The sequence below is a fragment of the Cervus elaphus genome, chromosome 15 (genome assembly GCF_910594005.1).
Source record: "Cervus elaphus chromosome 15, mCerEla1.1, whole genome shotgun sequence".
NCBI classification, from domain to species: Eukaryota; Metazoa; Chordata; class Mammalia; order Artiodactyla; family Cervidae; genus Cervus; species Cervus elaphus.
In genome coordinates this window covers 25,899,685-25,913,179 of record NC_057829.1, presented here as the reverse complement: position 1 = coordinate 25,913,179, position 13,495 = coordinate 25,899,685, and the positions used below count along the sequence as shown (strand labels likewise).

Here is a 13,495-nt window from a genome sequence, read left to right as displayed (position 1 = left end):
ACAGAACCATGGGGAATAAACGAAAGGTGGTATAAATTGTGAAAAGCAAAGCAGAGTTCCACACTTGATCTGGGAAAATGTGAACCCTGAACACAGCTTTAAAAATGAAGCCAGAAAGTAAAAATAAAGGGAAAACAAACCCTTTAATATAACTCAACTTCTGCTGACCCTCCAGTGGGTCAGCTCAGGGAGCGTCACCTCCAGGTAGCAGCCGGCCCCTCCCGGCACCCACAGGCTTGCAGTGCCCATAGCAGCACCAGGCTGGCCTGTGCACAGGAGCCAGAGAGAATGGAGCCCCACCTTTACCAGTGGTTGGAAAATAGTAGATGCAGGGCCTCTGGGGCACTGCATTCCCCAGGCGCAGCGTTTCATCCCTGGCCCGTGCCTGGCCACCATCTCAGAGGGAGTTCCCCAAAGCTCAAGGTGACCACGAGAGATGGAGTCATGTCAGTCAGCCCTGTGCCTGGGGCCCAGTGGCAGGGACGGCCAAGACTCTCTCTCCGTCTGAGCTCCCAAGCTGACCCTCATCCTGCAGCTCTTAGATCGGGGCCCTCTGTACCTTGTCTCCTTGCTCTCCTGGGGGGCCTGGCGGGCCATCTGCTCCAGCCTCCCCCTAGGCAACAGGAGAGAGATGGGATGAGGATACGCAGGGGGCAAGAGACAGTCCGGCCATTCATGTTGTAGCAAGTGTATCTGGGCTCTATCTCTTGCCCGCTCATATCTACTAACTCCCCCTATTCAACCTGTCTGACTTCCCCACCCTTGGGCCCTGCCCAGGCCCACCTCCTCCAAGCAGCCCTCCTGACCTATTCCTTTCCTCCTCTGACTTCTGTGCTGCCAGGCCCTCCTCAGTTCTTAGTCAACACATACGTGTCCAGCTTGTTGAGGCCCCTAACTATGGACCCTCATCAACTTCTGGCTGTAGGAGGCAGGTCACTTTGGAGCCTGGAACACTCACCAGATCCTGCCTGGGAGACAGAGGGGAGTGGGAAGGGCCTAGGCATGTGGGGAGGGGGCCCCAGGAGGCCTAGGACCGGAAGAGCAGGGAGAGGCAGGAGTCTCTGTGGCTGATTCAGAGTCCAGGCTATGGGCCTTTCTGATTATCCAAAGACCTGGCAGCCACTGGTCCTTGACTCAGTTACATCACAGCCATTTGAGTCAATGGCTCCTACTTCCATCTGCCCCAGAGAGGGCATCTCTTTTGGAGAGTCAAGGTCACTGCTTGGAAGTAGGAGCTCGGTCCCAGGAGCTCAGACCTTTCTAGAATCCACTGGAAAAACCACACACTTAGAGGAGGAGAGAAGGCAAGGTGCCCAGGATATAAAGTCCCCCAAATGGACTAGGGATAAGGACCACAGGCAAACACTTGGCTTGAGCACCAGTCCAAGGGAAAGACTCACCTTTGGCCCTGGGGGTCCAGGAAGCCCTGGGGGTCCAGGCTCCCCTCTGCTTCCTTCAATGGAGTTGCCAGCATCGCCTTTTTCTCCCTGGGGGTGGAAGGTAGAGTTACCATCACTAACTTTGAGGCAGGTGGTTGGTCTCTGTCTCTTCTCCCCTCATAGTTCAAAGGACTAAAGACAGCAGACTGCCCCTCGGTCTATGCTGAATGTTGGGGAACGGTGGGCTCCAGCATGGCTGGGGACCAGAGGCTTTCAGAAGCCTGGCCATGGGATTTGGGGAGAGAATGGAACTGGTTACTAAAGTGGAACAGGTGTAAGCTAGAACAAGATCCCCATCAGAACCAGGATCAAGGTTTCTCAAAGTGTGTTTCAGGAAACACTCCTTCAGCAGGTTGGGAATATTCAGAATGTGACAAAAAGGGGTCTGGTGGCCAAACAATGTCGGAAAGGCAAAATGAAATGAAGCTATCCAGGCTCCTTCACCACAGGGTGTCAGGAGCCTCTTGGACAGGCCAAGGTGCTTATGACTCTCTGAGGAGCCTGCTTCATTTATTAAAAAAATTTTTATTGGTGTATGGCTGACTTGTGTTAGTTTCAGGCATACAGTAAAGTGAATCAGTTATACATACATATATTATATATATATATCTCCACTCTTTTTCAGATTCTTTTCCCATATAGGCCATTACAGAGTATTGAGTAGAATTCTGAGGGGGCTATTGTATAGAGCCAAACTTATTTGACTTCTTTTTTTTTTAATGGAATATCTGCGGAGCTCATGTACTGTAGACTATGCTTTCAGACCGGGTGCAGAGAAATCAGACCAAGTCATAGCTAATAAATTCTTTGAATTTGGGGCTTTTTGGGGACAGTCAGGACCTCCCATGTGGTACCCCATGCTTCTGTCCCCCAAAACAGAATCTGGCTGCTTTCCCCCAATCTGGGAGGGACCCCTGTAATGCTGGGGCCCGTGTGAATGTGCAGGGTGGGAAATGTGGGTGGAGATGGATGCTGAACTTCTACACAGAGCCCACCATTCAGAGCTGGTTGCTACCCACCTTCTGCCCCAAGAGGCCGAGTGGCCCGGGGGACCCTGCAGCCCCCTTCTCACCCTGTGGAGGGAATGTAGACAGTTTGGGTTAGGAACTGTTTCTCTAGTATGTTGGCGAAGGCACCAGCCCTCTAATGTAGGGTCTTGACTTTCTTTTCTCCTACCTCCCTGCCCTTACCTGGGCTGTTCTCTCAAGGACTCATTTCCTGCTGGACCCTATCAGGGACCTCACTCCTTCCTTGGGACACTTCCCACTGGTATCATTGTCCTCCCAGTCCTGTGTGGGTGGGACCCTTGGCACTTATGTAGGGAGAGGAGCCAAGAGCATTGAGTCCCTTAGGGGGGTTTCCTAGGGAGACGTGAGCCATTCAGAATGCCAATATTTGGCATTCTTTTTAAAAAACTGCTTTGCTGTTTTTCACGTTTGTAATGTCTAGCAATTAGATGTTCCTGGTCTTTAGGGAGAGCTTTCTGCCCACCTCCTTCCTGCCTCTAGGGATGACAAAAACCATCACACTAGAACTTTTCCTTTGGAGGAATATTTTGAGAAGTGTGCCTCAGGTTGAATTGTGTCCCATGCAAATTCATATGCTGGAGTCCTAACTCCAAATATCTCAGAATGTGACCTTACTTGGCAATTGGACCACTAGAGATGTAATTAGCTAAATTATGAGGTCACCCTGGAGTCGGGTGGGCCCCTAATCCAGTATGATCAGTGTCCTTATAAAGAAAAGGGAACTTTGGACACAGACATGCATTTGGGGAGAATACCACGTGAAGACGAAGGCAGAGACTAGGGCGATACTTCAACAAGCCAAGGAAGACCAAGAATGGCAGCAAGCTACCAGGAACCAGGAGAGAGGCATGGGACACCCCGCAGAAGGGTGTCCAACCCTGCTGACACCTGATCTCAGACTTCCAGCCTCAGAACTGTGGGTCAATCAATGTCTGCTGTTGAAGCCACCCAGTCAGTGGTCCTGTGTTAGGGCAGCCCTAGTAAACAAGCGAAAGTTGCTCAGTCGTGTCCAACTCTTTGTGACCCTGTGGACTATGTAGTCCACGGAATTCTCCAGGCCAGAATACTGGAGTGGGCAGGGCAGCCGTTCCCTTCCCAACCCAGGGATCGAACCCAGGTCTCCCACATTGCAGGTGGATTCTTTACCATCTTTCCCATCTGAGTCACCAGGGAAGACCAAGAATACTGGAGTTGGTAGCCTATCCCTTCTCCAGTGGATCTTCCCAACCCAGGGATCGAACCCGGGTCTCCTGTATTGCAGGCGGATTCTTTACCAGCTGAGCTACCAGGGAAGCCCAGTAAACAAGTACCCTTTTCTAGTCTACCACCAAAAAAATATTTTTCTTGCTCATGACTTGGGCCCCAGAGCCCCGCTCTCACTGCAGAGATGAAGGGTCTCCGTGACTGTGGATGACCCCTCAGTGCAGCAGGGGCAGAGCTGGATGCAGCACCCAGCTCTCTTGATGCTTCTCCTTCTGTGTCACAAAGACTTCACTTGGATTCACAGCGTCCTGTATCAGGAGGGCCCCTCGAGAGCGCCCCTCCAGGCCAGCATGAGAAGCTCCAATTGCCACAGTCTGATGGTGGTTCTCATATGTAATAATATACACTGAGGGCCCTGGACTCATAATTCACTCGGATATCTCAACGAACTTTTCAGCGGAAGACACAAAGGATGTCGCATCAAGTCTAGCTGTCATCCCCTTGCCACCTGCCCTGGGGTAGAAAATGTGAATGACAAGAGGAGGGCATGGCAACCCACTCCAGTGTTCTTGCCTGGAGAATCCCTATGGACAGAGGAGCCTGGCCAGCTACAATCCATGGGGTTGCAAAGAGCTGGACATGACTGAGCTACTAAGCTCACACACAGGGAAGAGAGGAGGGCCAGGTAAAAGCCGCAGGGGTGAGAAGGACGAGTCCTAAGGCCCCAGCTCGCCCTGCAGGGCCTGCGGCTTTAGCGGGGGCATACCCCTGTCTGGGGCGGGGGTCTAAGGGGAAGGGTGTAGGGCTGCCCTGCTGAGGTCCTGGGGGATGGGAGCAGGGGAGAGAGGACCTCCCTTCCTTCGGCTGGGCTTTCCTCTTGGGTACCCAATGGCTTTCAGGGAGAAAGGCTGTGCCTTCGAGTGTGAATTTCTGAAGATTTGCAGGCCATCCTGGCTGGCATTCCCTTCCTCCCGGGGACACATGCACCCACCGCACACTGCAAGCAGCATGGCAGCCATGGGGGTGGGGGTGGGAACGGGGGGACCAGGAGAGGCCGGGGTGAAGGGAGCACACACTCGGAGACACGGTATCCTACCCTCTGCCCCCTCTTTCCCGGCAAACCTGGGGGCCCCGGCTTCCCTGTTGCTCCTGGGTCTCCCTTTGGGGTAAGAAAAGAAAGTCACTGATAAGAGGATGGGGTGGGAGTGGTGAGGGGTACGAGGGGCAGTAATCATAGATGAGTGTTTCCAGAATACCTGCCCCCTAAGACGCACCTCTTAAAAAAAGGTTGTCCTTGTCAGGAAGTTTGAAAATGCTGCAGAAGTTACTTTCTTTTTGTTTAGTTGCTCAGTCGCGTCTGACTCTTTGCGACCTTATGGACTGCAGCCCGCCAGACTACCCTATCCTTCACTATCTCTTGGAATTTGCTCAAATTCATGTCCATTGAGTCAGAGATGCTATATAACCATCTCATTCTCTGCGGCCCCCGAAAGAGTTTCCCAAGGTATATTTAGCACAGTAAAGGCTCTGAGAAGGCCTGCAGGAAAGAAACCTGTGTAATAGTTTGAAACTCCGTTATTTCTCAAATGTCTTTGACACGGAAACTTTTCTCACGTTACACCTCTTATTGGACTGGATGAGAGACACAGCCCTGCGGGTGCAGGGGACCATGTCACCGCCCGCTGCCGCTGGTGTGAATGTAAACCAGACAGTTGCACGGGCCAGGATCCAGGGAGGGGGAAGCGAGGCATCTGCAGCGCATTCTTGACAAGCAAGCCCCTCCCTGGTGGGCTCTCCTCTGCTCCGTCAGGTCCCCAGCCCCGGACCAGCCTCGGGGGACCAGGAGCAAAACCACAGCAGCCCCTCCCACCTCCACCCCAGACCTGATGCTCCGGGCTGCCCGGAACATTTCCTCTGTATCAGTACCTTGGCTCCTGGGATCCCAGGTTCACCCTGCGTGGGAGAAAAGAAGACTCTGGTAAAGAATGTGAGAGAGCCAGATGAGTGAGGCCAGGAGCAGAGGAGTGAAGGCATTTGGGGGCAGAAGTGTCTGATCACCTCAGGGCTTTCCTCTGCCTCGGACTCGGCCCCTCCTGGACTGTTCCTTATTCTTCCCCCAGGTGAGACGGTGGCAGATGAGAGGCAGGCAGCCCAGGAGGAGGGAGAGGAAGGAAGGGGAGTTTGCTTTGGATGCCGTGTCCCTGTAAATGACCTGCCAGGAGATCCACATAGAGAATTTCTGCTTCAGGAGTGTTCCTGCCCACCAGCTGAATTCTGGAGAGCAAAGCAAAGCACTAGACTCCTTTCACGTTGGCAGGCTGGTGGGACCTTCAGCTGAGACTGGTAAACCTTTGCCAGTTACTTGAGTGGCTTAGTTAAACATCTGTTATTCAAGCTGAGCATCTGGCATACATGCTGCTTTAAGGGCAACGGTTCTGAAGTCTGTCTGCTCCCGCCTTGGTCCAGTGGCCATCCACCGAGCCCCTGAAACCCCAACTCTGTCCTCTCCACCCCTCCCATCATGCCCCTCAGGTCTTGAGTTACAAGGTCCACTGACCTTCATCCCAGCCACAGTGGTTCCAGGAGCCCCCTGGCAGAGAGAAGGAAAGGCATGGGGACTTTCTCACCTGAGGCGGGGTGGGGGCACAGAAGAGGTGGCCAGCCTCCTCTCTCAGCCTCCTCTTGGGGAGACATGAGATGTGGAGACTTTGGGCTGCTGCTCAGGTCCATGGGGAAGGGGGTTGCTGAGCTCGGCTCAGAGAGAGTGGCCTGAGAAAGACCCTCTGTGCTCAGCCAGACTCCCTGGGCTTCCAGACCCTCCTGGGAGACTCAGAGGGCACCATGGCAGGCAGCTCCTGACTGGGCTAGATGGGGGGCATCCTTGGGTGGAATGGGGGTGGGGCTACGAAAGGAGGAGGAGGAGATGGAGGAGAAAGGGTGGGGAGGAGAGCTGCAGGGAAGTGGACAACAGCAGGTGGCTGAGTTTACTAAGCTCACTGGCCCCTGAGGCTGCCTGTGGGACTCTCCTTAAGGGATCCCTCTAGCTCTAAGACCCAGTGGACTGGGGAGTGAACCCCACTTTCTTATCAGCTCCAGACCACCAACTTTGGGGTAAATAACTGCCAAGCACAGCACTTATTAAATTTCAAGTGAATGCCACTTTTAGGGGATCCTGACTCCTACAGACAGCTCTGGCTGTCTCAGGAGTTCAGCCAGAGCTGAGGGTACCTGAGAGGTTCTTTTTATGACCCACTGATGCCCAGGAGGAGGCCTGGCCATGCTGGGAGGCTGCCGATAAGTGATGGTTCATGGGTCAAAAAGGAGCACCCTGCCTGAACAATAGGCCAGGCAGCAAGGGGAGAAGACGAGAAGAAATGTGCAGCCCATCTCTGTTTTTATAGGAGGACAGGATGCAGAAGGAGGAGGTGCTAGGGGAGAGCACTGGGGCTGGGGGAGCTGCTAGGGAGTTGGAGGGAGCTGCATACCTTTGCTCCGTGTTTGCCTGGCATCCCTGGCATGCCCCGTTCTCCCTGCAGGAAGAAACAAGGGAAACAATGAGAAGAGGACCAGACTCAGGGCCCAAGGGCTCGGCCCTGAAGCATGGTCTGTGAGGATGTCAGCGAGAGGGGTTGCTCCAGAAGCTTAGAATAACCGTTCAAATCACATCTGCCAGGGATGGCTTTACCCCATCCTCTTTGGGCCAGGTCTCTAAATTCTGCAAAAGGCCCAGAAATTTTAGCTTCCAATGCAAGAGCCCTCCCTCACCCTGACCCCACCAGGACCTCTGAGCCATAGGCAGGGGTGGTGGAGTTGGACTCAGAAGCAACCGCAACAGATAAGATTGTGCCCCAGGCACTAAATTCTGGAAAATCCCTCTTGTGGGAAAGAGCAGAGAAAGGCACAGTCATTTATTGCATCTGTGTCTGGTACTGAGTGAAGCCGTCACATCCATCCTCTGTTCAATCTCTAGGAATCCCCTCCAGTCAGTGTGGGAGTGGATGTTATTCCTGTCCCACAGGTGAGCTTTGGAAGGCCAGGTATGATAGTCAAGGTCATGCAGAGCAGAGATTTGAACACAGGTCTTTTGTCTGCCAAAGCCCAGGTACCCATTTCTCTCAGCCAACCCCAAGCATCAGATGTTTCTATTGCTTGGCAACCCCAAGCATCCGTTGCTCCCATTAAACACCTTCTGCAGGCCAAAAGCAGGGCAAAGCCCTCTATTCTGGAGGGCCCTCAGGTCAAAGCCCTCTATTCTGGAGGGCCCTCAGGTCTGTGCCCCATAGAGGTTAGGGGTCGGTGCTCAGCCCAAAGGCTGTGTCTTCAAACCCTGGCACCAGAGAAAAAGGCTGAGCCCGGCTGGCCTGTGACCACAGTTCTGCTCTATGGCCAGCAGAGGGCGCCACAGGACTTCGTCAGAATTCTGGTAACTAGCTACAGTGCATAAGCTGAAGTCCCCAGTTTCCATTACAAACAACTCAGCTGGCTTGACTCAGCCCAGAGGGACACCAGAGTCCGCTGGGGTGGTGGTGGGTACAGGCGGGAGGTCAGCTTGGGCAGCCCTGATTACTCAGACATCTCCCGTTTGAACCCCGTTCTTTCTCTTCCCATCTTTCTGTCAGCTTTCCTCCAATGCATCTGCCCTCACATTTCCCACCTCCAGTGAGAGAGCTGAGCTGGGTGTCTGTGTGACCTTGGATAAGTTACTTTCTCTCTCTGGCTTCAGGATCCTGCAAAGTGAGGACTAGACACCTCCTACTCACTCCTGCTCCTGGGAGGACCAACCCGAGGAGCTGACGCTGGGTGTGTTGGCAGCCCCAGAACAAGGTTCCGTGGGGGAGGTGATGTTAGCTCTGGGTAAAACTGTGGTTCTACAAGGGGCTCAGTGGGTCTCCTCCTGCCCCAGAGGACAGCCTGGGGTGCCTCAGCAGCGCAGGAAGCTGGGGGCTGCCCACGCTCCATCTCTGGGTTTCTGTCCCCAATCTCCACACACGCTGTGCAGATCAAAACCTGGAGTGAGGGTGTCTGATGTAATCGGGGTTGTCTTCAGACCCTGAAGGTTTGTCTGTGAAGATACGACCGCACTCTCCAGGGAAATCTGTGCCCCTCGGAGGAGGCAGTCTCCTCGTTAGGATGGCTGACCTTTGCCCCTCCCCTCCCTCTGGGTCAAGTCTCATAATTCTGCAAGTGACCCAGACTCCCTTGATCCCCATCTCAGGGCCTCCCTCACCCCCACCCCTCTGCTGGGCAGGAAGCCAGGGTGCCCCTGGCTGACCCCACCCCGCGGGCTCATTCCACTCTCATCAGTCTCCTTCTCCAGGGTTTGTCTCCGGGGGCTCACCCCAGCCTGACCTCTGAACCAGGGTCTGGACTCAGCTTGCACCAGAAAACACTGATTCTGGACGATGGGAGAGGTGAGAGCGGGCTGAGTCATTATCAAGGGTGGCTGCGAGCAAGGGCATCTGTTTGCAGGGGTGATGGGGGGCTGCGGAGTGGGGAGTGTTTCCGGGGCCATTGCTAAAGGGAGGACAATGACACATGTGTGTTCACAGAGCTTTTCCTGGTGGCGTGTCTTTGTGAGAGCATACCTAGAGGCTCCTTCGTTCCCATTTTCCTACATGAAAGTTTTTTGTTTGTTTGTTTAAAAGGTTTAAGTTTGGAATTGTGCTGAAGAATTTAGATCCACTAACTCACTAACATCTTAGTTGGGGAGACAGCTCTCATAGTTTGCCAAAACCCTAGGGCCCCAGTTTATCTCCTGCACCTCTTGTCCTCCGAGCAGGGAGCCTGGAAGCTCCCCCGGGGGGCTGAGGAAGTAGGTGCTCCAAGCATTACAAAGGGTCTTGCACCAGATGCCCGGAGCATGGATGGTGGCTGATGCTGTGGAGCCAGGCCTGTGAAAGGCTGGCTCTTTTAACCTTGGTTCCCAGAACCAAGGATGCTGGATGGCTGGCCTGCAAGCGGTGGATTCCGGTCTCGGTGGCTAAGAAAGTGCTGAGTGAGCTCACATAGGTAGATAGGGGGCTGCCCTGAATGACCCTGAAGGCCGTCCCAGCCACCACTTTTACGATGCCACTGACTCCTGCTGCCCCTGCCTGGAGTGCCTGCCAGCATCAGTAGGTTCTGTATTCTGGTTCTGTTTCCAGGTGGGAGGACCCATCCTTTGCCCAGATGATGGGATGGAAGCAAGCTCCTTGGAGCACAAACCAGTTGTGTTCTGCTCTCTTAATTGGTGATTTACTGTTTGTTGAACAAATAGGGCAGGGACTTGGCAAAGGAGGCAAGAGGTGGGGGACTTCCAGGTCAGTTCCCGAGGCGAGCAAAGGTCAGGCCAGAGAAGCAGGGGGAGACGAACAGACCTCCCTAATGTGAGGCTCCTGCTGTGGGTTGGGGGGTGGGCGGCCCTGGGCCGGAGCAGGTCCACACAGACTCTTTGTTCTCTGCAGGGGAGAAGTGTGGGGAGTGGAGGACTCGGGGGAGGCCAGCAGGTGACTCAGGCCTTAAGTCTGGACCAGGGCCCTTTCCTGGGCTGGAAAAGCCGGGTGAGGAGAGCTAATGTCCTTCTCTCCCCTAAAGAGTTCCCAGGGCTCCCTTCCGGGAGGAGGGCAGCTTGCTCCCTCTTCTCGCCCCAGCCAGCTCCAGACTGGAGAGGCCTGGGGCCACGGAAACGCCAGGTCCTTCGGTAATTAGGGCCGGCAGGAAGTGATCTGGGGAATTACCGGGGTCAGGCGCCCCATCGAAGGCCAGGGCTTTGGAAGGGCGGCTGGGTTGTAATCTCGATTTGAGATCGGTTGATTTTGTAGTTAGTTCCAAAAAGAAAAGTCAGCTCTAATTAATCTGGGGACTTGGGAGTGCAGGAGAAACGGCGCAGAGAGCACAGGCTGGGGGCTGGAGACAGGCAGAGCAGTCCTGTCGGCCCTCATGAGGCCTCAGAGGTGGGGACCGTGTCTCAGCTCCCTGATCTGCTTTAATTGAAATGGTCTGGATGCCCTCCCGCCCCCAAGGAATCCCTGGTTTTGAAACCAAGTGCTGTCCCCACTCTGCATCGACAATTTCCATCTTCAGGGCATGCTCTGCTGCCTGTCAGCATGGCATGGAGCCTAGGGTTGCCGGGGTCCTCTGGGAGTCAGGGGGTGCAGGGAAGTTTTAGGAGGTTTCTCCGCTGGGGTGCACAGCTCAGACAGCCTTCTCCTGGCTTTATTGGAGGTCACAGGACCAGGTCAGCTCCCTGGGGAATAATTCGGGTACAATCAGCGCCAATGGGCAAAGCACTCCCCTTCTTTGGTTCTTTGAATAAAATACACCAAGTACCCCCAAGTTCTCTGCCTTAGATGTTCACAGAGAGCCTGGGAGACATGGAGGAGGGCCTGAATCCAGCCACAACCTTCTCACAAGAAGGAAAACAGGCCAGCTCCCTCCTTCTTTCCTTCTAGTGGAGGAGTTGGGAGTGGGAGCAGGCGGTAGTGGTGGGGTATTGGAAATCATAGGTCCCCTGGGCTCATAAAACCCAGGTAGTAAAGTCATCCAGAACAAGACTTTGGGGCCAGACAGACCTGCTTCACTGCTTTGTAGCTGTGGCCCTAGGGGGATTCACCTCTGTGAATTTATAGATGTTGCCCATCTATAAATTGGGGATAAGAATAAAACGTACCTGACAGGGTGGTTATGAGGATCTGATGAGATGATGCAAGCAAAGTGCTCCTACACAGCCTGGCACGAAGAGGCCCAGAAAGGTAGATACAATAATTCTAGTTACGTTCTTCAGAAGTGTGTCCACCCACATGATGCTGTGCTGACTGGCAGGTCAGAACGATCCTGCCCTTTGGTAGAAGGACTGAGGTACCCGGGTGGGTGCCCTTCTGCTCCTCACACCGTCACTCCAGCGCCCTGGCCAGCCGACCACAGGGCCCATCAGATCTCCTTCCCTGGGAGTCCCTCTTTCTGGGGAGCCCCACCGCCTCCAGGAGGTGTGACCTCAGTTACAAGCTGAGTAAACACGAGGCTGTCACATCCTGCCTGCACTGGTCTGAAGATGCACAGCCCGGAGCCGGCAGGATGGGAATGTGTGCTCAGCTCTGGTCCTTCATGCAAACCCCAAGGCTTAACACCCAGACCGCCACATGTGTCAAAGGCACCCCCCTACTGCCAAGATGGACGGGCCAGTTCTGACGTGCTTGGAGATAAGCTCTCACCAGGTTTTGTGATCCATACACAGTCTGACAATACTCATCAATCCTCTTGAAAGAGAGCCAAGGTTGTGATGCTTTAAACACACATTTTGTGTCTTGCAACACATTTAAAGTAGATCGGTGCCATAAATTTGGATCAAATAGGTACCACATGGGCGCATAACAATGCTCACAGTGTCTAGGCCGCGGGGCTGGGTGTGAGTGGGGCTGCGGCAGCACACAGCCCGCTGGCTACACCGGGCTGTGATCTCGAGGAGCTGGTGGAGACGCTGCCCTGCCGGCCTTGGCTGGCCTTTGAGAGCATGCCAGGTTGGGACCGGCTGCTGGGGTGGGTGGTGGTGGATGGAACTAATCAACAGCAAACTTCACAGGACCAGAAGCGTCTTTGCTGAGAGTTAAATTCCACCCCTTACTGAAAGAAAGGCCTCCCCGCAAGTGTGTCAAGTTGCCGGGACAGATGTGGAAGGGCCACTGGTCACCCCGTGGGGCCCCCTCACACCCTGAACACCCGGGGTGTCCCCACTGGGTGGCACGGGGTGCTGGGTGGGAGCAAACTCTCATCTTCCCAGCATCTGTGACCAAGCTGCCCTTCGTGTGGGTCCCCCCTTCCAGGCCTCTTTCTAGGCAGAGAGCAGAGATGGGAAGAGAGAAAAGAGATTTGGTGGACAAAGGAAAAGAGCCAGAGGGTTACCCCTCCACATCCCAGAGAAACCACAGGGGAGGGTGGTCTGTGCACAGTTAGCTTAGCCTGGGGTGACACCCCTCCTCCCCCGAGCAGACATTTCCTTCTGCACTAGGGCGGGAAGATTGGCTCCTGGGTTCAGACTCATGAGACCTAGCTTCCAGTCCCAGCAAGATTATCACTAGCTGTGCAGTGTTGGGGCTTCCCTGATAGCTCAAACGGTAAAGAATCTGCCTGCAATGCAGGAGACCTGGGTTCAATCCTTGGGTCGGGAAGATCCCCCTGGAGAAGGGAATGGTAACCCACTCCAGTATTCTTGCCTGGAGAATTCCATGGACAGAGGAGCCTGGCAGACTACAGTCCACGGGGTCGCAAAGGGTCGGACACGACTGAGTGACGAACACTTGACTTGTGCAACGCTGGGCAGAGTATTAACCTCTCTGAGCTTCTTGTCTCTTGACAGTGGGGATAATGCATCAAATTACTGGGCCAAGGTGAGATGAGATGAGTGAGAGACAGAGTGAAAGGACTCTGGCTGAACCAGGGACGTGAAGAACTGCTGCCCTTGCCCTTGGGCAAGATTCTTCATTTAAGAATTGAAAAATGGGATGAAACACTTTAAGGAGAAAAGTAATATCTCATGGAAAAAGGACTCTTCATCTAAGAATTCTGATGGGAAGAATACTTCTGCCTGGCTATGGTGATCACTGGGGCTCAGGCAGTGGGAACAGGCACTTGTAGCCTCCTGAGTATCACCTGACCTTGAGGAATGACCCCCAGGTTCTTGGGGGTGGACTCTGCTGCTGGCCATCGGCCTCCAGTGCACCCTAGCCTCCGTCGGACTAGGACGCTGCGGCTTCAGTGATGACAGGACAAGGGCCCCAGCAGAGTGAGGGCTAGCACAGAGACGAGAGTTCTAAGACCACCTGGTGGCTCCAGAGCTCCTACTGAGAAGTC

General features: G+C 54.3%; 1 protein-coding gene across 17 annotated transcripts in view; it reads right to left on the bottom strand.

Annotated features, from left to right (window-relative positions):
• Positions 1-13,495, bottom strand: part of COL13A1 (collagen type XIII alpha 1 chain) — a 149,890-nt gene that overhangs the window by 34,747 nt on the left and 101,648 nt on the right. For 13 of the 17 annotated variants that reach the window (XM_043925192.1, XM_043925193.1, XM_043925200.1 and 10 more), the window contains 6 exons: positions 7,156-7,200; positions 6,228-6,260; positions 5,597-5,623; positions 2,459-2,512; positions 1,401-1,487; positions 560-613 (listed from right to left, as the gene is read on the bottom strand). In XM_043925192.1, the coding sequence (XP_043781127.1) occupies positions 560-613; positions 1,401-1,487; positions 2,459-2,512; positions 5,597-5,623; positions 6,228-6,260; positions 7,156-7,200 (300 nt within the window). The remainder of the gene's footprint in view (positions 1-559; positions 614-1,400; positions 1,488-2,458; positions 2,513-5,596; positions 5,624-6,227; positions 6,261-7,155; positions 7,201-13,495) is intronic. The other 4 variants (XM_043925195.1, XM_043925203.1, XM_043925197.1 and 1 more) reach the window with 3 other exon arrangements.